The following is a 24,287-nucleotide window of genomic DNA, read 5'->3' as shown; positions in this document are numbered from 1 at the left end:
ATGATGTAACACCGAGGACCTGTTGCCCCCGCAAGATAAGAAGCGGGAGACGAGTGGAAAGCGAGCAATCAACAAGGAGGCAGGCGGGTCCGACGAGTCCGGAAGGCCCCGGCTCCTCGGGAGAGCCGCCAACCTTCCCTGCCGCTGGCGACCAAGCGCTCAGTCCAGTGCTCCGCACACGGCCGGGGCTCAGGACGTACCCTCGATTGACGGGCTCAGCATTCGTTCGTTCATTTAATCATTCGATCGTATTTCTTGAGCCCTCGCTGTGTGCGGAGCACTGGACCGAGCCCCGGGAAAGTATAATTCAGCAACCGATAGAGACCAACAACGGGCTAACGGTCTAGAAGGGGGAAGACGGCAAAACCAGGAGATAGGCATCGATAGCATCGATATAAATAGAATTATAGATATATTACATCATTCATAAAATAAATAGATTAATAAATACGCACCTATACGCACAGTGCTGTGGGGAGGACCAACCCCCCCCCGCCCCGGGAAGAAATAGGGCGAGGGTAGGGGTGATTGTTGTTCTCCCACCCCCCGCCTCTGGCCCCCCAAAAGTCATCCGCAACTTCTCTAGTCTAACTTCCCTCCTGGAAGGGCCCGGCTTAGGGGAATCCCGAAAGGAGCAGTGTGGCCTAGTAGGTTGAGCCCCGGCCTGGGAGTCAGAAGGACCTGGGTTCTAATCCCGGTTCCGCCACGGGTCAGTTGGGTGACTTGGGGCGAGTCACTTCCCTTCTCTGGGCCTCAGTGACCTCATCTGTAAAATGGGGATGAAGACTGTCAGTCCCCCGGGGGACAACCTGTTAACCATGCATGACTTGTTAACCTTGTCAGCGCTTAGAAGAGTGGTTGGCACATAGTAAGCGCTTAACAAATACCATCGTTGTTGGTCATCCACTCATTCATTCATTCATTCAATCATTCATTCGATCGTATTTGTTATTTATTTTTGACGGTGTGCAGAGCACTTTTGGGGCAGACCCGTCTCACAGTCCCGTTGAGGGGCATCGACGCTCCCCTCTTTTAGGGGGAGGAGGAAGGTCCTTATGTCTCCCCCTTCTAGGCTGTGGGCCCGTTGTTGGGCAGGGATGGACTCTCTCTGTCGCCGAATTGTCCTTTCCAAGCGCTTAGTCCAGTGCTCTGCACACAGGAGGCGCTCAACAAATACGAATGAATGAATGAACAAAAGGAGGAGTTCCGGGTGGCGTCCGAGAGGGCTTTGGCCGCAGTAGCGGAGAGTGACCACCAGAGGGCAGGACGCCCGTCGCCTCGCGGCCCACCCGTCGCCCCATCCTCTTCACGATAATAATAATAATAATAATAATGGTAATAATATTTGTTAAGCGCTTACTATGTGCCAAGCACTGTTCTAAGCGCTGGGGTAGATACAGGGTAATCAGGTTGTCCCACGTAGGGCTCACAGTCTTCATCCCCATTTTCCAGATGAGGTCACAGGCCCAGAGAAGTGAAGGGACTGGCCCAAAGTCACACAGCTGACAAGCGGCGGAGTTGGGATTAGAACCCACGACCTCTGACTGCCAAGCCCGGGCTCTTTCCACACTGCTTCTCTGAGCTGGATGCTCTCATTGTCCAGATCTCCCCCGGCCCTGGGAGTCATGGGTACCAATCTCACCTCTGACACTCAGGCCTTGTGACCCTGGGCAAGTCCCTTCTGACTCCCATTTTACCTCATCTGCAAAATGAAGATTGAGGGTGTGAGCCCCAAGTGGGACGGGGGACTGCGTCCAACCTCATTAGCTTGTATCCGTCCCGGCGCGTGGTCCAGAGCCTGACACATAATAAGCATTTAACAGTGTGGCTTAGTGGAGAGAACCTGGGTTTGGGAGTCAGAGGACATGGGTTCTAATCCCGCCTCTGCCACTTGTCTGCTGTGTGACCTTGTGTGACAAGCCACTTCGCTTCTCTGGGCCTCAGTGACCTCATCTATAAAATGGGGGTTGAAGCTGTGAGCCTCACATGGGACAACCTGATGACCTTGTATGTACCCCAGCTTTTAGAACAGTGCTTGGCACATAGTAAGCGCTTAATAAATACCATCATCATCATCAAATACCGCTATCATTCTATTATTATTATTATTATTATTACCATCCCCACCCCCACGGGGCTCCAGTTTTATTTGGAGAGCTCCCGCAGGGTCCCTAGACATTTAATTCCTGCTTCAGCATCCTGGGATCCTTGCCTTTAACCCTGGAACCAAACCGCTGAGGGTTACAGCTTACGGTCGCCTCTGACCCTTGTGGCCCCTTCCCCAGCTCGCTGTAATTTATTTATTAGATCTGTAATTTATTTAAATTAATGCCTCCCCCCCTTATTGTCTTATAAGCACTCAATAAATATAACTGAATGAATCGAATGAATGAATTCCAGCCTGTAAGCTCGATGTGGGCGAGGAATGTGTCTGCCCGTTACTGGGCAGGGATTGTTGCTGAATTGTACTTTCCAAGCGCTTAGTACAGTGCTCTGCACGCAGCAAGTGCTCAATAAATACGATTGACTGAATGAATGTTTATTTCTGTACTGGACTCTCCCAGGGACTTAATACAGTGCTCTGCACACAGTCAGTGCTCAATACATACGATTGAATGAATCCAATGATTGAATTCTAGACTGTAAACGATCCCAGGCCACATAACAATAATAATAATAATAATAATGATAAACTCGCTGTGAGCAGGGAATGTTTCCATTGTTGTATCAGACTCTCCCAAGTGGTTAGTACAGTGCTCCGCACACGGTAAGGGCTCAATCAATAGGATGGAATGAATGAATGCCCCGCTCTGGCTATCCTGGACTCCCCCCGGCGCCCTTAGGAGCCCCTCACCCTTCGTCCCCCCATCCCAAGCTGCCCCCGGCCCCGGCCCCGGTCATCGGACCGTCCCCCACCGACCCCCAGGGTGGCTCAGCCGGTCCTTTCCCTCGTTAAAGGCGCCCGGTTTGAGCCCTTGATCCTTCCAATCCCCCTGAGCTTGTTTAGCGCGGCTCCTCCAACCCCTTTAGGCGGCTTAGGCACCCCCTCCTCCCATCCAACCCCTTCCACCCTGCGGTAAACAACGAGATCAGGGAAGGGGTCCCTCCTCCAGGCTTCTCTCTGGGCCTAAGTGACCGGACGCTGAAGGGCTCCAAGAGCCGGGAGTGAATGTTGACCCCCAGCTGGAGGTCTTCGGGGGTGGCTTTTGCCCCTGCGGTTCCCCCTACAGGGTGGGTGGAGTCGAGGGCAGGTGAGATGGGGGACGGGTAGGGGGAGGCTGGCAGGTTTAAACAGCTCCTGGCTAATTCCCCCCACAGGTCCCCGCCCTGGCCACTCCCCCGGGATGGTAGCCCTAAGAGGTGTTAGGGGATTAGGCGGGAAATGTAGGTCGGACGGGGCCTTGGTGGGGGTCGGGAGGGTCGGTGAGACCCGGCCATCTGGGGAGAGGGGAGACTCAGGGTCTGAGATAGAGAGAAGCAGCCAGACGGTCAGCCCGGGGTGGAGAAGCCGTGGAGACGAGCCGCAAGAGCAGCCGGATTGGGAACCCGAAAACCCGGGTTCTAATCCCGGCTCCGCCACCTACCCTGTTGAGTGACTTCAGACAAATCACTTCATTTAGCTGAATCTCACTTCCTCATCTGTAAAATGGAGATTAAATGCCTATTCCCCCCTCCTCTGGAACTGCGAGCCCCACGAGGAACAGGGACCTGCGTCCGGTCCGACTGAGTGTATCTGCCCCGGCGCTTCTCACAGCGCTCGGCACATCATAAGTGCTTAACAAATATCACTATCATTATTATTATTATAACTTCAAAGGGGCCTAGAAGGATGAAGGAGAGAAAGATAGCCTGGAAAACAGAGAGAGAGAGAGAGGCTCACAGAGTAGAGTGGTGGGGTGACATGGGCAAATAGAGAGGGGTTTGCTTGTCACGGAGAAGCAGCAGAGCGTAGTGGCCAGAGCCCGGGCCTGGGAGTCAGCCGGTCATGGGTTCTAATGCCGCCTCTGCCACTCGTCTGCTGTGTGACCTTGGGCAAGTCACTTCACTTCTCTGTGCCTCAGTTACCTCACCTGTAAATCGAGGATCGAGACTGTGAGCCCCATGTGGCGCAGGGACTGTGTCCAACCCGATTTGCTTGTATGTACCCCAGCTCTTAATTCAGTGCCTAGCACAAAGTAAGCGCTTAAGAAATAGCACAATTATTATTAATCGTGTGCAAAAAGGGGTATAACTATCCGAAGGAGCCCTCGATAACAGAAGGCTTTGCTATCTTGATCCGGTGGAGGGTGTTGTGGGATAAGGGTGCCGAAGGGCCCAGTTTAACGGATTGTGGCTAGGCTGGGGGAGGGATGTAGGAGGGGGAGGATGGGTTCAAGGAGAGGTTTTCTGCCGAGAACACTGGTGGGTTGGGCTGGACTTCCTGGGGTGTGTGGGGAAGGGGAGCAGCTCATTTCCTGTCTGGCCCAGGCAACGGGGCCGCGATGGTCCCGACAGGAAATGAGTTGGCGTAGCGGATAGAGCCCGAGCTTGGGAGTCAGAAGGTCATGGGTTCTAATCCTGACTCTGCCACTCGTCTGCTGGGTCACCTTGGGCAAGTCACTTACCTTCTCTGGGCCTCAGTTACCTCTTCTGTATATTGGGGATTGAAAACTGCGAGGCCCATGTGGGACGGGGACTGTGTCTCCAACCCGATCAGCTTGTATTCATTCATTCAATCGTATTTATTGAACGCTTAGTGTGTGCAGGCCCTTATACTATCTATCCCAGCGCTTAGTACAGTGCCTGGAGCGAGTTGGTCTGATCGACTGGGAAGGATATCTGCCTTGGGGCCGGGCTGGGAAGAAAGGAGGAAGGGCAGGAAACCTTCCGACCGACCCCAGGACCTGGCTGAGGGAGGGAGGGATGGGAGGAGAGGGCTAGGTGGATCCCCAGATAATCCCGGACCAGCGAGAGGGGGCTGGGGAGAGCTGGGAAGGAAGGGAAAACGGGCCTGGGGGGGTGGGGGGAGTGGTCAGGAAGGGGGTCCACGATTGATTCAGAGCATCATGGGGCCGGAGGGAAGTTCTAGTGGCTAGGAGGGGTTGGACCCTCCTGGACTAGACCCACTGGGAGGCTTAAATGGGGGACAGCTCCCAGGATGACCCCTCCCAGAGGAGATAGGCATCCCCCCGCCCCCCGCCCCCTGCCCCTGTGTACAATTGAGCCCCTACTCCATTGGCTGGAGGCTGGATTCAGCCGGTGACCTCAGCCCCTGGCCCTTTAAGAGCACCCACCTGTCTCTGGACAGGCAGCTCCTCACCGCGCCCCACCAGGGCCCCTTCCCACCCAGTGGGGCCATCGCCCCCGCCCTGCCCGGGGAAGCTGTGCCTGCCAGCCCTTGACGTCCTGCGCCCGCCCCCCAGAAGTAAGTGGATCACCTGGGCCGCCCCGGGCACCCCGTCCCCACCCCAAACCCCATCTCAGTCTTCCCGGCCCTGTTTTCGGCCCCCTTCCTTGGACCCATTTTTCTCTATCCTGGCCGGCCACCCTCCTTCCTTGGGTCTCAGTCTCCCTCCTTACACAGGTCCAGTCCCCTGCCTCTGTTCAATGTTTCCACCTGTTCATTCAGCTACTCAGGAAGCTCAGGGGTACGAGGGGCGGAGGTATGGAGGGGCTGAAGATTAGGTCTGGAGGAGGGTGGGGAGGGGGAGGACCTGACCCCCTCCTGAGAGGTAGAGTTGGGGGCCGGGGGGAGGTGGGGGAAGGTGTGAAAGGGGAGTAGGCCCCACCTGTGTTTGCAGTGAGTCTGCAGTCCTGAGTGTGGACCCGTATCCCGTCCCTGCTGCCCCACCGGAATCCCGAGGGTGGGGTTCGGTTGGGAAAACACTCCCGGGGACTGGGTGGGGGACAGCCCCCCGAGATTGGAGGGAAGGGAGGTCCTGCAGGTGGGAGGTGGTCCGGTCCTGGAGTCTCATCAGGGCTGTCTCTGTCTCTCCCTTGTCTGTAAGGGGGTCCTAGTCGCCCTGGTAGGACAGTTTCGAAGTCTTGGTTTCTCTGGGGTGGTCGTTCCCCTATAGAGCTTCCCCCCAGTCCAATTCCCTTCCCTCTATAGAGCCACCTCCCTCCCTCTGTGGAGAGCTGGCTGTGGTGGCCCTTCTTTATAGCCCCATCCCCTGTTCCCCGTGAGGAGCCGATGGGCAGAGGTGGGAGCGGGTGAATCCGGGCATGGGGTAGGCCCCATCCTGTTTCCACTGCCCTGCCAGGATGCTCTGCGAGGGGCCGGTCTTTAGGTCAGGGCTGCAGGAGCTTGTGGGGGTGTCAGCAAGCACGTACCGGTGCAGGGTGGGCAGGGCGGCATCTCTGATGGGTGGCTCCTCCCTCTGTCCTCCAGGGACCCCCCCCTCGCCCCCGACATGGCGCTCCCCCCCAGCCCCCTGGCCATGGAATACGTCAATGACTTTGACCTGATGAAGTTTGAGGTGAAACGGGAGCCCTCTGAAGGAGGGGGCGGCCTGTCCGAGACCTCTCTGGGCTCCACGCCCTACAGCTCCGTGCCGCCCTCGCCCTCCCTGAGCGACGCGGGCACCGCCGGGGTCCCCGAGCGCGCCCACCCGGCCCCGGAGGAGCTGTACTGGCTGGCGGCCCTGCAGCAGCAGCTGGGGGCCGGGGCCGGGGAGGGGGTGGGCCTGACCCCCGAGGAGGCCGTGGAGCTCCTGCAGGGTCAGCTCCCCGCCCCGGACGAGTCCCCCCACCCTCACGGCCTGGGACCCCTGGACCAGCCGGGCACCGGGCACACCCAGGTGAGCACAGGGGAAGACCAGGGTGGGGAGAGTGGAATGAGGCCGGTGGGAGGGAAAGGCGCGGGGCCTCTGGATCGGCTGGGCATCGGGGACCCTCAGTTGAGCAGAGGTGGGGGAGAGGAAGACCAGTGTGGGGGGCGAGCGGAATGAGTCCAGGGAGTCGGGGGAGGCCCGGAAACCCCTTCCAGGAGAAGAGAGAGCCAGGACGCAGCAGGGCCGGATGGAAGAAACCTGGGTCCTTGTGTCCTCGGTCAAATCACTGCACTTCCCTGTGCCTCAGTTGCCTCACCTGCCAAATGGGGATCCAAAGCCTCTTCTCCCTCCTGCATAGACTGCGAGCCCCATGTGGCACCTGATTCCCTTGTATCTACCCCAGCGCTCAGTACAGTGCGTGGCTCAGAGTAAGAGCTTCATAAATGCCCAGAGTTAATATTCGAGAGGGGGTCGGGGGAGGCTGAGAGGGTCGGGGGTGGCACTGGGATGTCAGTGGACTGTAGCTATTAATTATATTAATCCTATTAATTATAGACACAGACAGGCCGGGTTGCAGGTTGAGGAGATTATGAATAATCTAAATCCCCCTCCACCCCCCGGACCCTCGGGTCACAGGGTGGGGGAGGACCAGACGAGGGGATAGGAGGTGGGCCCGGACCCTGCCGTGTCCACCCCGATTTGCTTGTAAACACTCCGGCGTTTAGTACAGTGCCTGGCACGTAGTAAGCACTTAACAAACACCACAATTCTTATTATTAGGAGGGAGGGTCTCCTGTGGGGAGAGGGCGGTGGTCTGGGGATGTGGGGGAAGAGACCAGGGGAGAGGGAAGGGTCTGTCCTTGGGACGAGCTGGTCCCTGAGCCCGCCCCTCGGCCCGGCAGCTCCCGGACCCGTCGGAGAGGTTCTCGGACGCGGCGCTGGTGGCCATGTCGGTGCGGGAGCTGAACCGGCGCCTGCGGGGCTGCGGGCGGGACGAGGCGGCGCGGCTGAAGCAGAGGCGGCGGACCCTGAAGAACCGCGGCTACGCTCAGGCCTGTCGCTCCAAACGGCTGCAGCAGCGGCGGGGGCTGGAGGCCGAGCGGGCCCGGCTGGCCGCCCAACTGGACGCCCTGAGGGCCGAGCTGGCCCGCCTGGCCCAGGAGCGTGACCTCTACAAGGCCCGCTGTGACAAGATGGCCGCTGCGGCCTGCCCTGGGGACCACCCCCACTTCTTCCTGTGACCCCCCTCCGTGGGGGTCGGGGCATGGCTGGGGGCTTCCAACACTCTGGCTCTTCCCCCCACCACACACACCCACACACACCCACACAAAACACCTCCCAAGCCTCACTCAATCACTTTCATCATCATCCGGTGGGCATCACCTCTAAAGAAGCTGTTTTTTGTGTCTGCCACATAAATATTCTTTTAAAGGGGTGTGTCATCTTCCTTTTGGGGTCCCTGCAAAGAGGGGAGGGCCCCGTCAAGGGCTAAAGAGACCTCCCCCTTCACGTCCCACTCATCACACTCTCCCGGAGCCCACCGTTTCTCCCCTGGACATGGTTGCCATGATGCTGACCACACCCCAGCCCCCCTGGAATTGGGGGAACATGGAGAAGGTCCCCGGGGTCCCTTAGGTGGGAAGTGAGCCCGTTGGGGGCAGGGATTGTCTCTATCTGTTGCCGAAGTGTACTTCCAAAGTGCTCAGTACGGTGCTCTGCACACAGTAAGCGCTCAGTAAATATGACTGAATGAATTAAGTGGGTGCTGAAGGAAGGGTCCCGTATGTTTGGACTGGAGAAGGGGTGGCCCAGGCTGGGGGACCCCCACACTCCACTTCCTGACCTCCAGATTCCGGCTCTGGGGATGTGGGGTCAGAAGAGGGGAGCCTGCCGAAGAGGGAAGGTCAGGACATCTTCCTGGCGGTCCACGGGAAAAGCAGTGTGGTCTAGGGGAAAGAGCACGGGCCTAGGAGTCGGAGACTCTAATGCCGGCTCTGCCAATCTCTTGCTGTGTGACCATGGGCAGGTCACTTCACTTCTCTGTGCCTCAGTTTCCCCAACTGTAAAATGGGGATTAAAAACCTCTTCTCCCTCCTACTGAGACTGTGAGCCCCGGGCGGGACACGATCTGAGTCCGACCTAATTAACTTGTACCTACCCCAGCGTTTAGAACGGTGCTTTGACACGTAGTCAGTGCATAATCCATACCATCAAAAAAGCCTGCTATTGGGTGGCTGCCGTAGTTAAACTTTGCCTCCTCCTGCTCTCCTGTGCATCACCAACCCCTGAAAATGAGTATGGCCTACAGGATGGAGGGTCACCCTGCCCCCCCCTCCCGATCTCTGACCCCTCCTCCCTGTTGACCCCAACCAGAAAGTATCCAATTAGTGTGTCTGTCTGTCCCTCTGTCTGTCTCCTGGAGGCAGTTTCTTCTGTCTGGGCTGGGGTTGTGGGGAGGGGGGCTCTGGGGAAAGAGGGGCTCTTAACAGTGACCGCCTCCCTGGCCCACCTCTGCGAAGTCTGTGAGCCCCGCTGGTGGGGGGCTTCCTGGCTCCCTCGGGCCAGGACCCAGGCGGGAGGAGGGGTTTGATCCATTTATCAATGGTATTTATCGAGCGTTTCAGGGGTGCAGAGCACTGGCCTAAGCGCTTTTCACCTTCATTAGCCAATGGAGCCCCAGCTGGGCTGGGGAAGGAGGTGCATCAGAGTGGAAGAGGGGGAGTCGTGGGGTGGGTGGCCTCGTTCTCCGAGTCTCCCCCATCTCTGCGCATAGTAAGCGCTTAACAAATACCAACATCGTTATTATTATTATTATCTCCCAGGGCAACGGGGAGGGACGCAGAGGGTCGTCCTTCCCCGCCTTCCTATCCACCCAGACTTGCCTCTTCCCCCTCGCAGGAAATTTTCTCCTTTTCTCAGGGGCATCTCCCGCCACCTGGGCCTGTCCTTCTCAACGCCACCACCCCTTCTGTCCCCCGAGCCTGTCCCCCGTGGCGGCGCTGGCTTTCTGACCCTTCCCACCCTTTCCAGGTCTCTTGCCTGTCTCTCCCGCTGCCCCTGCCTCCGTGTCTCTGCCTTCTCTCCCCTCCTCCCTCTCCCCTGGCACATCTGTTGCTCTCCTTCTTCGGGCTAATGTGTGGTCTAAGAGATAATTACTCCCACTCTGTGCCCTCCTTCCCTGCCTCCTCCTCCCTCCCCTGTCACCGCGCAGAATGGGTGAGGGCGGCACTAAATGGCGCAGATGTGCCCTCACCGGGGGGCAGGACAAGACAACGCCCCCTGCCCTCCTCCCGACACCCCTCTCCCGCCTCCCCCACTCTCCCCCTAGGGTCCCGCCCCCACCAGCGCACGGATCATCTTTCCTCTCTGCTTAATCCCCACCTCACCCTCCACAACACCCTTTCCCGCAACCCTCCCTCCTCTCCTTAGCTCCCCGCTCTTTCCTTACCCACCGCCCCCTTTCAACTCCCCATCCCCCCCATCTTCCGTAATGTATAGAACACAGGCCTGGGAGTCAGAAGGTCATGGGTTCTAATCCCGACTCTGCCACTTGTCTGCTGTGCCACCTCGGGCAAGTCACTTCACTTCTCTGGGCCTCAGTCACCTCACCCGTAAAATGGGGATTGAGACTGCCAGCCCCCCATGGGACAGGGACTGTGTCCAACCCGACTTGCTTGGATCCACTCCAGCCCTCAGAAGGGTGCCCGGAACATAGTAAGCGCTTAAAAAATACCACGATGTTTGCTATATGAGGGAGACGCCTAATGGATAGAGCAAGGGCCTGGGAGGACCTGGGTTCCAGACCCGGCTCTGCCACTTGTCTGCTGTGGATAAGACGCTGAAATAGTCAACCCCCCCCCACAACTCTCTCCAGAGCACACAAAACACATATGTACAGCCCAGGACTTTCAGATCTACTAAGAACCTTAGACATGAAGAACTCACGCGTACGACACACATTCACACCCACACGGCCACACACTCCACTGGGACTCCGGGCCCTGCAAAATTCCATATAGGGAAATCTGGCACCCAATTTCCCCTTCCCTTCCTCCTCCAGCTCAATTCTCCTCCAGCCAGCTGGGTTTAGTGGGGAAGGGGTGGTGGGTTGGGGGGGGGAGGGGGAGGGTCCCAGCTGGGCTTCCCCAGAGACAGCTCCACGAGGGGATCAACCCACCCCTCTGACAGCTCCTCATTAACCCCTCACTCCCCCGCTTTAACCCTCACGGCGGCGGCCGCCGCGAGGGGCAGGGAGAGATAGGAGCCTCTAACTGAGCTGGGGGGGGGGGGGGGCCGGGAGCCAGGTGCCTGGGTCTCATCCCGGCAGGCGGGGCTGGGGACGAGCGCCTCGGCCTGAGGTTCAGCGAACACAGGGGATGGAGACGGGGCAACAGGGTCCGGGTCGTTTTATTGACCGACTGGGAACTGTGGGAATCGGGAGGCTTGGACCTTGGAGGGGCGTGGGTGAGGGTCCGCGGCCCCCTCCGGGGCTCCCTGGGGCAGGGCTGGTCCGAGAGGCAGAGATATCGGTCACTCCGGTCACAGAGGGCTGGACAGGCGCCTGGGAGGGGGGGTTGAAGTAGGGGGCTGATTTCAGACCCCACCTCTCTGGCCTGCCCCATCCCCTCACCGAGCCACAGCCAACAGATGTCCAGTTTCAGCCTAGTCCTGCCCCTTGACCAACCTCCATCCTCCCCTCCCCGGCCACCCTCCACCCTTGCAGGTCCTCTGTCCACTCCCCCCCGAGACGCACACAAACACACACACACACACTCACAAAATCCCAGGGCCCGGCTGGTTTGGACTTACTGAGAGGCGGCGGCGGGTGGGGTGTCACTGGAGCGTGGGGGGTCACGGGCTGGGGGTGGCTGCGGGGGTGTCGGTCCGCGGGGTCCCAGGACTGATGCCCTGGCTGGCATAGTACTCCACCACCTGCTTGGGCACCTCGGCCAAGACACACTTGGCCAGGGCTGACGGGGGCGCCTGGAGTGGAGACAAGGCCAAAAGGAGTTGAGGGGGCTTGGGAATCTTGGGATCTGAGGCAGGGGACTGGTGTCATTCTGAACAGTGGGGTCCCAGAGGACGCCAGGGCGTTGAGCGGGAGGTGTCCCAGGTCGGGAGTCTGGTGGGGGTTGGGAATCCCGGAGGGTCGGGAATCCCAGCGTTGGAAGTCTGCCACTTGTCTGCGGTGTGACCTGGGGCAAGTCACTTCACTTCTCTGGACCTCAGTTCCCTCATCGGTAAAACGGGGATTAAGACCGTGAGCCCCACGTGGGTCAACCTGATTACCTTGTGCCTACCCCAGCACTCAGAACAGTGCTGGGTACTTAGTAAGTGCTTAACAAATACCATAATAATAATAATAATAATAATTATCATTATAAGGATTGAGACTGGGAGCCCTATGTGGGTCGGGGACTGTGTCCAACCTGATTTGCTTTTATCCATCCCAGCGCTCAGAGCAGTGCCTGGCACGTAGTAAGCGCTTAACAATTCCATCATTAGTATTATCACGACTGTCATAAATATGACCTCGTATCTACTCTTACGCTTAAGAACAGTGCTCGGCACATAGTCAGCGCTTAACAAGCACCCTTATTATTCTTAGGGACGGGAGTCCCGGGCCGGGGGGGGAGAGGGGGTGGGGATCGAGGTCCCGGGGGTCAGGGCGGCGGGCCCGAGGGGGGTCACACTGACGTCCTTGAAGTCTCTGAAGGGCACGAACTGGACGATGTCGCGGGCGGCGGGGACGCCGCGGGGGCAGCGCAGGAGCCCGTCGTCGCCGTCCAGCAGCCGCATGTCCGAGAAGTCGGCGTTGCCCACGCCCACGATGATGATGGACATGGGCAGGCGCGAGGCCCGCACGATGGCCGCCCGGGTCTCGGCCATGTCGGTCACCACGCCGTCCGTCAGGACCAGCAGCACCGAGTATTTCTGCAGGGGACAAGGGGGAGGGACAGACACCCACGCGTGCTCGGAGCCCCACAGGCCCCGTCCCCTCCACCCCGGGGCCGGTCCGGCCCTCCCTCTCACCGTGGCCTGTCCGCTGCCCTGCTCCCTCTGGGCCGGCTCGGCCACGCGGTTGATGATGGGGGCCACGTTGGTGGGCCCGTACAGCTGGATCTGGGGCAGACAGCGGCGGTAGGAGGCGATGACCCCAGAGATCTCTGTCGGCCGGGCGGCCCCGGGGAGAGACACAGAGAGAGCAATCTCATTTTAGATCTGGAAGGACAGGGGAATCCGACCGGAGAGGCAACCTGGCTTAGCGGCAAGAGCACGGGCTTGGGAGTCCGAGGATGTGGGTTCTAATCCCGGTTCCGCCGCCTGTCTGCTGTGTGACCTTGGGCAAGCCACTCAACAGCTCTGGGCCTCGGTTACCTCATCTGTAACGGGGGGATGAAGACCGCCAGCCTCACGAGGGACAACCTGATTATCGGATTACCCCGGCGCTTAGAACAGTGGTTGGCACATAGGAAGGGCTTAACAAATACCGTTATTATTATTAAATCCCCGCCCGCCTCGCCCCCGACTCTGTAGCCCCCAGAGAAAGCTCCCAGGGAAAGGGCCCTTCGGGGGGGTGGGGGCGGGGGGGGAGAGGAAGGGTCTCTGCCCCTTTCGGGGGGTCCCTGGTCAGTCTGGCCAGATGCCAAGGTCCGGAAGGAGTCCGGGGCCGGGGGTCCCTAGGGGTCGGGAGGGGATGGTGGAGGTTCTCACCTTCGCACTCAGCGTTGTCCGGGTCGAAGTTGATGGCGAAGTCGTGGGACACCTGGGGAGAATGCGGGGAGGGGGGCGGCGGTTGCCCGTGTCCTGCCCACCCCCCGCCCGCACCCCGGCTTCCGCGGCTCCCCGCCCCAGCCTCACCTCAAAGTTGGGGGGGATCCGAGCCCCAAAGCCGAAAGCCGGGAATCTCTTGTCACTGGGAGAGGAGAGGGGCCCAGTTGGGGGTGGTGGATGGGTGGGCGTCCCCGGGATAATACTAAAGATGGTATTTCTTAAGCGCTTACTATGTGTCAAACACCGTTCTAAGCGCTGGGGTAGATACAAGGTCATCAGGTAGCCCCACGTGGAGCTCCCAGCCTTAATTCCCCATTTTACAGAGGAGGTCACCGAGGCCCAGAGAACTTGAGTGACTTGCCCGAGGTCACACAGCCGACAAGCGGCGGAGCCGGGTTTAGAACTCACGACCTCTGACTGCCCAGCCCTTTCTACTAAACCACGCTGCTTCTGATGGGATGGGAGGGCCGAGTGGGTGGTGGGGGGTATCTCTGGGGTGGGGGTCGCCCTCCCCCCTCCCCCGCCAGTCCCCCCTTACCTGTCATAGTCCTGGCACACGCCCCCCACGGCTCTCAGAGCTTGCAGGTAATGGTTAGGCTGCCGAGGGCTAAGGCAGTGCAAGGACTGGCTACTTCGCGGGTCTCCATTGGACGCCGTGAAGTCGATGGCCACCTGGCGAGGGGCGGAGGGGGCCGAGGGAGGGGTCACCGGGAACCCCCCCTCCCCCACCCCGTCCCGCCAGCTGGGGACCCACACATCATTTATTCATATCCATTCATTCAATCGTATTTATCCACTACAACATTCTGGATGCTTTCAATCAATCGGTCGCATTTATTGAGCGCGTACTGGGTGCAGAGCACTGTACTAAGCTTGGGAGAGTACGGTACAACAATAAGCAGACACATTCCCTACCCACGGTTAGCTTACAGTCCAGAGGGGGTCAGACATATCAATGCAAAGAAATAAATGACAGATATGGACATAAGTGTTGTGGGGCTGGGAGGGGGAAGAACAAAGGGAGAAATACGTCCATCTCCCACTCTGGACTGTTAAGGGCAGGGAACGGTCCACTGATCCTGTTGTCTTGTAATCAGTCAATCGATGGTGTTTATTGAGCGTTTACTATGTGCAGAGCCCTGTACTGAGCTCTTGGGAGAGGACGATACAACGGAATTAGCAGACACGATCCCTGCCCATAACGAGTTTACAGTCTAAAGATGAGTTTACAGTGTAGAGAGTCTAAGGTCTTGTAGTCTCCCAAGAGTCTAGTACAGTGCCCTGCTCAAGGTGAGCGCTTAATAAAGAAATTGATCTATTGATCTTAGGGCCCACAAATCCAGCTGCGTGGTTGAGGTCTCACCAACGAACTCTCCTCGCCAGGGCTCCCCAGTGACCCAGGCCATAGAGGCCGGACCAGACCCCCCTCCCGCCGCCCCCTCCACACCCCCAACTCCTTGGGCTCCCCGCGGCCCACCAGGAGACCTCCGCCCCTCGCCCCCTCACCGTGAAGCTGATCTGGCACCCGCCCATGATGTAATCCAGAAAGGTGTGAACTTTCTCCACCTGCGGACCAGCGGAAAGGGGTCAAGGAAGGGGTGGGACCGGGGAGGGGTCGGGCGTCGGGCTGAGAGGGTCCCAGGGCCCCGGCCTGGCCCTGAGGTGGGGTCGGGGGGGGGGGTGGACTCACCTTGCACTGGGTCAGCACGACCGTCCCCGAATTCTTGTAGTTCTTCTTCTTGTCCCGATACTTGGGGTTGATGCAATCCCACTGCAGCTGGATGCAGCCCCCCCGAGGAGAGGGGGGGGGAGGTCAGACCCCTCCCAAAACCCTATCCCACCTGCTCCCCACGCCCACCCGACACGGGGAGGAGATCTCTGAGCCCCATCGGCCACCCCCCAACTCCCCACAATCCCGGCCCACCCCACCAGGCCGCTGGGCCACAGGCCTCGGCCAGAGGTCAGAGCCTTGGGGCCGGCGTCGGAGGAGCCGGGGGAGGGGGCGTTGGGGAGGGAGCATTGGGGAGGGGCCGGGGGAGGGGGATCTCCGGGCACCTCCTGCCCCGGCCCCGCCGTTCCTGCTTGCATCTCCTGGAATGTGCTGGAGAACTCGCCGATAAAGTCGTGCTTCCCGCTGGAGTCGTAGTCGTAGACCAGGAACTGTGGGGTTCAGGGGTGGGGGAAGACAGACAGTCAGGGGGAGTAGAAAGGGGTCTGGGGTCTGGGACCGACCCTCTCCCCGGGGCCTTGGCTCACCTTGAGGGGTCGGCTGATGTCACAGCTGCACAGGCAATGCAGAGAGAGGCGGAAGGGCTCCCAGCACGGGTTCAGGTTGTTCTTCACCACCTGAACCGGACCGGGGACCGGGGAACGGGACCGGAACCGGATGGGGAAGGAACAGGGACAGGAGGAAGAGAAGAGGATGAGACCGGCAAGGGATGGGACCGGGGATAATAATAATAATAATATTTGTTAAAGCACTTACTATGTGCCAGGCACTGTACTAAACGCTGGGGTTGATACAAACAAATGGGATTGGACACAGTCCCTGTCCCACGTGGGACTCATAGTCTCAATCCCCATTTTACAAATGAGGGAACTGAGGCCCAGAGAAGTAAAGTGATTTGCCCAAGGTCACACAACGGACAAGTGGCGGAGCGGGAAATTGAACTCACAACCTTCCGACTCTCAGACCCGGGGTCTATCCACTACACCATTCTGGACTCTTTCAATCAATCAGTTGTATTTATCGAGAGATTACTGGGTGCGGAGCACTGTACTAAGCACTTGGGAGAGGATAACAGAACAGACACATCCCCTACTCACAGAGACTTTACAGTCTAGACTCTAGCCTCTGGCGGGCCTCTGGATCTTCTGAGATTGCACCTGCTCCGTTCATCCCAGCCCCCAGACTCCCAGCCCCCCAACCCCCAAAGTCCCAGGCCCCAATCCCCAGCCCCCAACCCCGGCGGCCTCCCCCACCTCGGTCCTCCAAACCAGCTGCTCGTTCTGACCCCCGTTGGTCTTGTAGATTTCCATGAAGGGGTCAGATTTGCTGAACAGATCCTGGGGGTGAAGGAAGCAGAAAAATGTGTGTGTGTGTGGGGGGGGAAATCTGTGCTGCCCTGCGCTGAGATGCCAGTGATGCCCAACCCCATCCAACCCTGTCTAGCCCGGCCCAGCCCGGCCCAAGCCAGGAAAGGGTCCTGAAGGGGAGCCCGGCGGAGACCCTGTTGGGGCTGAGCCGTGGTGGGTGGGGAAGACTCCCCGGGCCTTGGGGCCAGCTGTCGCGGGTTCCGTCCGGCGTTCAAGAGAGGATTTGGGGTCGGGGGACAGGCATGGGGCCTGGCCGCCTGGGTTCTGACCTTATTGTCCAGCTTGTGGGCGCGGAAGGTGAGCTGCACGTAGTCATTGGTGCCAGACACCTCCTCTGCCACGATCTGGGGGGATGGGAACGAGCGGGGGGAGATCCCCTCCTCCAGCCCCAGCCCCCCGCCCCGTGCCCCACCGACCCGCCCAGACCCCCAACCGGCCCCAGTCCCCTGGACCTTCCCCCCACCGCCTCGGCCTCCTCTTCCTTCCTTCTCTAGGGCTGTGCCAGGGTGAGGGAGGGGCTTCCTCGTGCCCGAGAGGTCCGAGGGGCAGGGGGATGGGGCTGGGGGCTGGAATTTAGGGGAGAGGCAGAGGGCCGGATCATTCACTCATTCATTCAATCGTATTTACTGAGCGCTTACTGTGTGCAGAGCACTGTACAAAGCGCTTGAAAAGCACAATTCAGCAACAGAGACAATCCCTGTCCAACAACCGGCTCATAATCTAGGAAGGGGGGAGTCGAGATTGGGGAGGGGGTTTCCATACCGTGATGGTGGATTTGCCAGCGTTCTTCCCGTTCTTGAGCAGCAGTGGCTTGGTCACTCTCGTCTGAGACACGATCTGGGGGTGGGGCAGGGGTCGGGGTCAGGGAGAGAGACCCTTTAGTCATGCCCGGAAAAGGGGGAGGGGGAAACCTGAGATGGTGAGGGGGTGGGGGAGCTATGAGCAGGAGAGAGAAGATGGACAGGTTGAGGAGGGGGTCTAGGAGTTGGTGGGCTGATTCGGCATTAATTACTGTTATTATTATTATTTGTTTAGCTCTTATGATGTTTCAAGCACAGTTCTAAACTCTGTGATAGTCCCTGTCCCACCTGGGGCTCCCAGTCTAAATAGGAGGGAGGACAGGTATTGGATCCCCATTGTTTCTGTGACCGAATTGTACATTTCAAGCGCTTAGTATAATGCTCTGCACATAGTAGGTGCTCAGTAAATGCCACTGAATGAATGAATTGTATAACTGAGGAAACCGAGGCCCGGAGAAGTGAAGCGTCCCGACCCAGCTCACACAGCAGGCAAGTGGCAGGGATCAGAACCCAGGTCCTCCATGAGAGTCGGTGAGGCCAGGGACGTTGGTGGGGGCGAGGAGGGCAGACCTAAGGGTCGGAGGGGGGGGGGTGGGGGTTCGGGGGTCTCTGACCTGGCCCAAAGTGCACTCGGCGGAGCCCAGGAAAGTGCGACTGGTGGGGCTGGAGGTGCCGTCCTCGGCGTCGAACACGTGGAACTGCAGCGGCTGCTTCTCCTCGAAGAAATACTCGAGGGCCAGCACGCGGGAGAACACGGGGCTGGAGCAGTTGCGCAGCACCTCGGTGCGCTCCGCCTAATTATAATGTTGGTATTTGTGAAGCGCTTATTACGTGCCGAGCACTGTACTGAGCGCTGGGGGAGATACAGGGTCATCAGGTTGTCCCACCTGAGGCTCACAGTCTTCCTCGCCATTTGACAGATGAGGTCACTGAGGCACTGAGAAGTTAAGTGGCTTCCCCAAGGTCACACAGCTGACAGGTGGCAGGGCAGGGATTGGAACCCACGACCTCTGACTCCTAAGCCCCGGCTCTTTCCACTGAGCCACAGTGTTTCCCTCGGGGCAGGGGCCGCGGGGCGAAGGGGCAGCGGGCACGGGAGAGGGGCACGGGGAGCGGGAGGCAGGGAAGACAAGCCCCGCGTTCCCCCTCCCTTCCATGGACAACCGGAGACACCCCCTCCCCCCAAGCAGAGCCCCCGGGGGATCAAACTGGCCCCGGAGGGGTCCCGGCGACTGCTGAAAGCCTCCCTTCCCCAGGAGCTCAGTTTTTCCCGCCTCCCTCCCACCCCAAGAACTCACTTACTACCCCTTCCCTCCCCCAGGAGCTTAGTTATTTCCCCCTCTGTCCCTCCCCCGGGAGCTATACCCACTCCCTCCTAAGAACTCAATTACCCACTCCCTCCCTCCCCCTGGAGCTTAGTTATTATCCCCTCACTTCTATCCTAAGAGCTCAGTTATTACCCCCTCTTTTCCTCCCCCAGGAGCTCAGTTATCACCCCCTCTCTTCCTCCTCCAGGGTCTCAGTTATTACCCCCTTTCTTCCTCCTCCAGAAGCTTAGTTATTACCCCCAATTCTCCCATCCCAAGAGCTCGGTTTTTACCCCCTCCCTCTCACCCAAGAGGTCAGTTACTAACCCCTCCTTCCCTCCCCCAGGAACTCAGTTTTGACCCCCTCCCACCCCAAGAGCTCTCTTATTACCCCCTCTCTTCCTCCTCCAAGATCTCACTTATCATCCCCTCCCTCCCACCCGCAAAACTCAGTTATCACCCCCTCCCTCCCGCCCCCAAATCTCACTTACTACCCCCTCCCTCCCTTCCTCAGGAGCTCAGTCAGCGCGGCTTAGTGGAGAGAGCCCGGGCTTGGGATTCAGAGGTGGTGGGTTCTAATCCTAGCTCCACCACTTGTCGGCTGGGTGACTTTGGACAAGTCACTTCACTTCTCCGGGCCTCAGTTCCCTCATCAGTCAAATGGGAATGAAGACTGTGAGCCTCGCGTGGGACAAACTGAGGACCTCCTATCTACTCCAGTTCTTAGAACAGTGCTTGGCACGTAGTAAGCGCTCAACAAATGCCATCCTCCCCATCAGTTGCCGCCCCCTCCCTCCCCAGCGACCTGCCTAGTTATGGCACAATCCACGCACACGGTCTCCCTAAACGATCCGCACAACCGTCTGTGCTATCTTGGAGTTTCCCCGGAGTTATCGCACACCGACCTCTCCGAATGAGCCACGCAACCGTGTGTTATCACACCTCTCCGGAGTTATTGCCGTGTTATGGCACCCACACCCCTGGAGTTATCACACCGTTATCGCCCTGCCTCTCCACCACCCGCTCCTCACGCCGGGCCAGGACTGACAGTCGGAAGATCTGGGTTCTAGGTTCGGCTCTACCGCTTGTCCGCTGTATGACCTCGGGCAAGTCACTTGACTTCTCCGTGCTTCGATTTCCCCATCGGTGAAAGGGGATTCGATACCCTTTCTCCCTCCTACTGAGACTGAGAGCTCACGTGAAGCTCCAGGAGAAGCAGCGTGGCTTAGTGGCCCGGGCTTGGGAGTCAGAAGACGTGGGTTCTAATCCTGGCTCCGCCACTTGTCTGCTGTGTGACCTCGGGCAAGCCACTTCACTTCTCTGGGCCTCAGTTACCTCATCTCTAAAGTGGGGATTAAGACCGTGAGCTCCACGTGGGACAGCCCGATCACCTTGTATCTGCCCCAGCGCTTAGAACAGTGCTTGGCGCATAGGAAGCATTTAACAAGTATCATCGTTATTATCATTACATCGGTCTGATCTAACTATAATCATTATGACTATCTGTTAAGGGCTTACAAAGGGTCAAGCACTGTGCTAAACGCTGGGGAAGCTACAAGTTAATCAGGTTGGACGCGGTCCCCGTCCCATTCATTCAATCAGTCGTATTCACTGACCGCTTGACTGTGCGCAGAACACTGTAGTGAGCGCTTGGGAGAGTACAATAGAACAATAGACAGACGTGTTCCCTAGCCGCAACGAGCTGACGGTCTACAGGAGGAGACGGACATTAATAGGGAGAAAGAAATTCCACATAGGTGCGACTCATAGTCTGAGGAGGAGGGAGATTCGATCTGATTGTGTTGCGTCTACCCTCAGCGCTTAGCACAGTGCTTGGCACTTGGTCCCACCGAAGTGATTATGATCCTCCCGCGCTTACCTCCAGCCCGGCCGGGGTTTGGAGCCGGACAGATCCCTCTCCGCCCACTTACCTCCACCCACTGGTCCTCGGAGAAAGTTTTGAGCATCACGCAGGGGTGGGGTTTGCTGAGCGTGTCCCGGTCCAGGAGGCTGCGGCAGGACACCCGCAACTCCACCCGCGACGCCCCCAGGGCCATGGCGGGACGATCCGCCCACTCGGGCTCCGCCTCGGACATGCCGCTGCCCGGAGAGGTGGGGAGGAGATGGGGAGAGGGGCTGCCCCGCGCCCCGCCACCCCCATCCCCGGCCCCCGGGACCCCCGGGAGTGACCGCAGTCCTCCCTCGTCCTGGGGTACGGGGCCCCCGCTCGCTTCAACCCACCCGCACACGCTCTCGCACGGAGACCAGATGCCCACACGCCCACTCGGACCTGATCCCCGTGGTCTCCCACCCAGCAGGGGCTGTTCCTTCCCCGGCCCCCCCCCCCCCCCCGATAATAATAATGATGATGATGTCATTTGTTAAGCGCTTAGTTTATGCCGGGCACTGTACTGAGCGCTGGAGTGGCTACGGGCAAATCGAGGTGGGCCCAGTCCCTGGCCCGTGTGGGGCTCACAATCTCAATCCTGCTGGTTGAGGGGACGAGGGGGAGGGGGCGGCCCTCCTGGGACTCTCTCCGGCCCCCCCCAGGCTCCCTCACGCAGGGGAGACTAGGTTGGGATCTCAAGTGGGTGGTTGAGGGTGGGGAGGACCCAGGCCTCCCCAGGCCCCCAGCCCCCGGGCTCGGGGCCGTGGAAGGGCTGGGAGGGGGCGAATCCTGGCAGCTGTGAGCCCCTCGGGATCATCGATCGACCTCTTCCTGCCGCCTCAGCATCTTCCGCTCCGGCTCCCGTCTCCGGGCCAGATCAGCACTCAGCCTTGGCAGGAACAGTGCCAGGACCAGTGCCAGGGCTTGGAGGGGTGGAGGCAGGGACGAGCCATCAGGGGGTCACGGGAGGGGACCTGGGGGGCCGGGCTGGAGTGGCTGGGCGGTGGGGAGGTGGCCGGGGGGGGGGACGGAGGACCGGGTGGGGGGCCTAGACCTGGGCTAGATGTGGGACGGAGGGCAAGAAGCCAGGAACAGAGCCAGGACGGGACGGGGGGCGGTGGGGTGCTGGGAGCTGGGGGTCCCAAGCCCCCCGCGGAGGTGCCGTTGGGGTGGGCGTGGGGAAGGGGCGTCGGGGCCTGGACTCGCCCGGAGGAGGAGTTGGGGTGTGGGCTGGGCCCCCTCCCCCCGGGGAAGAGGGGGAAGCTCACTGTTTCGCAGGGGGCAGCGGGGCAGGCCTGAAGGTGGGGTTCGGCCCCCCCAGATCTCGGCTCGGACGATTCCCTGAGTCCCCGCAGGCTCCGGCTCCGGCAGGCTCTCAACCTCTCGCGTCCCCCTCCCCCTTTCCCGCACCCCCCCCACCCCCCCCAAGGATGTTCTCACACTTCCCAGCAGCCCTGGCTCCGTCTCTTAGCGACGGGGTCTGGGGGGGTTGTGTAGTCCCCCTCCCCATCCCCCCCTCCCCCAAAGTGTCTCCACTGCCAGGTTCTGCAGGTGGCAGTGGGGAGATGGGACAGAGCGTGCGTGTGCGTGTGTTGACTCGTCCTTTTTGGGCCCGTCCGCCTCCCTAGGTCCGGACGTGCATTTTTTCTAACTGTGCACCTGAGTTAGTGTCTCCGCGTCCCCCTCCCGCGGGTGGGAGAGGCCGGGTGATGCCCTCGGTATTACCCGGCCTCCGTTCGCTCGTGGGCCCCTCTCTGGGAGTTGGGCGTCCCCCCTCCCCGTCCCGGCGTTGTGATGTTGCGTGTCCTCCCGCCCCTGAGTTCGTGAGCCTGTGGCCACCTCCCGCGGGTGGGAGCGACCGGGTGGTGCCCTGGCTGTGACCCGGTCCTTCGTGGGCCCCTCTCCTGGACTTGTGCGGCCCCCTCACTGCCCCAGCGTCGTGATGGGATGTGTACGTGTGTGTGTGTGTGTGTGTGTCCTCTTGCACTGCCCCATCCCCTCCCGGGCCGCCCCCCCCCCACACCCCCCCAACCTGGCTCCAGGATCCGAACGCAGAGAGAGAGAGGGAGGGGCGGGCAAGGGCTGGAGAGACCCCCTCCCCATCCCTTCCCAGGGGACGTTGCCATGGAAATTGGGTCAAACCCCAGGGATGGAGTTGGGGGAGGGGGCGGAGCTCACCTGGGGGCTTCAGCGGTCAGCGGCGGGGCTGGGGGTCAGTGTCGCTGGTTGGGTCCGGATGTGGCCGGGGTCTGGGGGCCCTGGGGGGGCCGCGGTGGTCAGTGATGGTCGCCCGGGCGATCTCCGGTGCTCGCTGTGGCTCTCGCTCCCGCCGGCAGCGGCGGCTCGGTTGCTATTTATGGGCCCGGGATGGGGAGGGGCTGGGGGGGGGGGGCCGCAGCACAGACCTCACCCTCCCCCCTTCTCCCTCCCCACGGGGAGGGGCAGGGACACGCCCAGGGGGACGCGGGACTGGGGGAGGCGGGAGACACCCCCGGAACACACACACACGCACACGTACCGGGCCACACATCCCAAACCTCCCCCGAAGCTCACTTACACACGCACATTCAGGGACAAGCACCCCAAAGCTTCCCCAAAGCTCACTTACACACTCACACACAGGGACACCCCCCAAACCTCCCCCAAAGTTCACTTACACACTCACATACGGGGACACACACCCCAAAGCTCCCCCAAAGCTCACTTACACACGCACACACAGGGACCCACACCCCAAAGCTCCGCTAAGAAGCAGTGACCCCCACGCCGAGACGGCAGTGACCCCCACCTCGAATAAAACACCTACATCCGATCGATCGATCGATCGTATTTATCCCCATCGTAATTATCCACCGCCACACAAGCCTCCGTATTGTATAGACACAACCCCAAGCTCCCAGTAAGGGCGACCCGATCAAGGTGTCACATACACTGACCCTCCCCATATACATACATACGCTGCGCACGGCGTCCCATTCAGTGATGGGCATGTCACACACATCCACACACCGAAACCACGTACACGTTCCCGGGTAAACATCCCTAGAGTAGACACTGTCAGAGCCGTTTTCACTGGTTCACGCAGTGACCCAGATAAGTACACAGTGAATCACCATGCCCAGATGCACACTCTTCCCAATCACACAAACGCGCGGACACCCTCCTGCTCTCTTTCAAAAACTCAAAAATGCATCTCTTTGTCCATCTTTCACACCCACGCACACACGCACACTTCCAAAGACTGGCAATTTGCATCTCTCTGTCTCTCACACACACTCAAAGACTCACAAATGCATCTCTCTTTGTCTCTTACACACACACACACACACACTTTCGAAGATTGACAAATGCATCTATCGCACACATACACACTCACACTCTCAAAGACTCATAAATCCATCGATCTCTGTCCGTCTCTTTCAACCTCTGTCTCCCACACACACTTTCAAAGATTCACCGATGCATCTCTCTGTCTCTCTCACGTACACACTCACACACAACTACAGCACCGCCACACACAGACACACACACGCGCTGAGGATTGCCTGGACGACTCTGGGGTCCAGGTCTGCAGTCTGCAGGGACCTGGTGACCTTCTGCCCCTTTTCCCCCTCAGATCCAGTGCCCTCTTGGAGTGACACCCAAGAAAACAGCACACCACCAGCGGAGA

At 59.6% G+C, this 24,287-nt stretch overlaps 2 protein-coding genes across 3 annotated transcripts; one reads left to right on the top strand and one right to left on the bottom strand.

Moving 5' to 3' along the window:
- The first annotated feature begins 6,386 nt into the window (after positions 1-6,386).
- NRL (neural retina leucine zipper) lies at positions 6,387-7,993 on the top strand. Its single transcript, XM_029078437.2, has 2 exons — positions 6,387-6,779; positions 7,655-7,993. The coding sequence occupies exons 1-2, from the start codon at positions 6,393-6,395 to the stop codon at positions 7,991-7,993; spliced, it is 726 nt and encodes a 241-aa protein (XP_028934270.1). The 5' UTR covers positions 6,387-6,392.
- A 3,148-nt stretch (positions 7,994-11,141) lies between these two features.
- CPNE6 (copine 6) lies at positions 11,142-22,960 on the bottom strand. 2 transcript variants are annotated; one of them, XM_029077303.2, is made up of 17 exons: positions 22,796-22,960; positions 20,661-20,833; positions 18,037-18,216; positions 17,385-17,459; positions 16,892-16,966; positions 16,509-16,592; positions 15,783-15,872; positions 15,582-15,686; positions 15,217-15,303; positions 15,033-15,092; positions 14,065-14,198; positions 13,614-13,668; positions 13,467-13,518; positions 12,786-12,919; positions 12,450-12,686; positions 11,562-11,735; positions 11,142-11,313 (listed from the first exon to the last, which is right to left on the bottom strand). In XM_029077303.2, exons 2-16 carry the CDS (start codon positions 20,823-20,825, stop codon positions 11,604-11,606), a joined length of 1,665 nt encoding a protein of 554 aa, XP_028933136.1. In that variant the 5' UTR covers positions 20,826-20,833; positions 22,796-22,960; the 3' UTR covers positions 11,142-11,313; positions 11,562-11,603. The 2 variants fall into 2 exon arrangements, with proteins under 2 accessions (XP_028933136.1, XP_028933135.1); XM_029077302.1 differs by lacking the exon at positions 22,796-22,960 and adding an exon at positions 21,886-22,003.
- Between the last annotated feature and the right edge of the window lie 1,327 nt (positions 22,961-24,287).

The sequence above is a fragment of the Ornithorhynchus anatinus genome, chromosome 13, assembly GCF_004115215.2.
Source record: "Ornithorhynchus anatinus isolate Pmale09 chromosome 13, mOrnAna1.pri.v4, whole genome shotgun sequence".
Lineage (NCBI taxonomy): Eukaryota > Metazoa > Chordata > Mammalia > Monotremata > Ornithorhynchidae > Ornithorhynchus > Ornithorhynchus anatinus.
The sequence above is the reverse complement of the archived record's forward strand: the minus strand, read 5'-3'. Positions and strand labels throughout refer to the sequence as shown.

Coding starts and splice junctions, on each gene's coding strand:
- CPNE6 (XM_029077303.2), bottom strand. CDS start 20,825: ATGTCCGAGGCGGAGCCCGAGTGGGCGGATCGTCCCGCCATGGCCCTG. Junction 15,304..15,581: donor CGGCGGGGCCGGGGCAGGAG/GTGCCCGGAGAT, acceptor GGCTGCATCCAG/CTGCAGTGGGATTGCATCAA. Junction 11,736..12,449: donor CCTTCAGAGACTTCAAGGAC/GTCAGTGTGACC, acceptor TCTCCACTCCAG/GCGCCCCCGTCAGCCCTGGC.
- NRL (XM_029078437.2), top strand. CDS start 6,393: ATGGCGCTCCCCCCCAGCCCCCTGGCCATGGAATACGTCAATGACTTT. Junction 6,780..7,654: donor CGGGCACCGGGCACACCCAG/GTGAGCACAGGG, acceptor TCGGCCCGGCAG/CTCCCGGACCCGTCGGAGAG.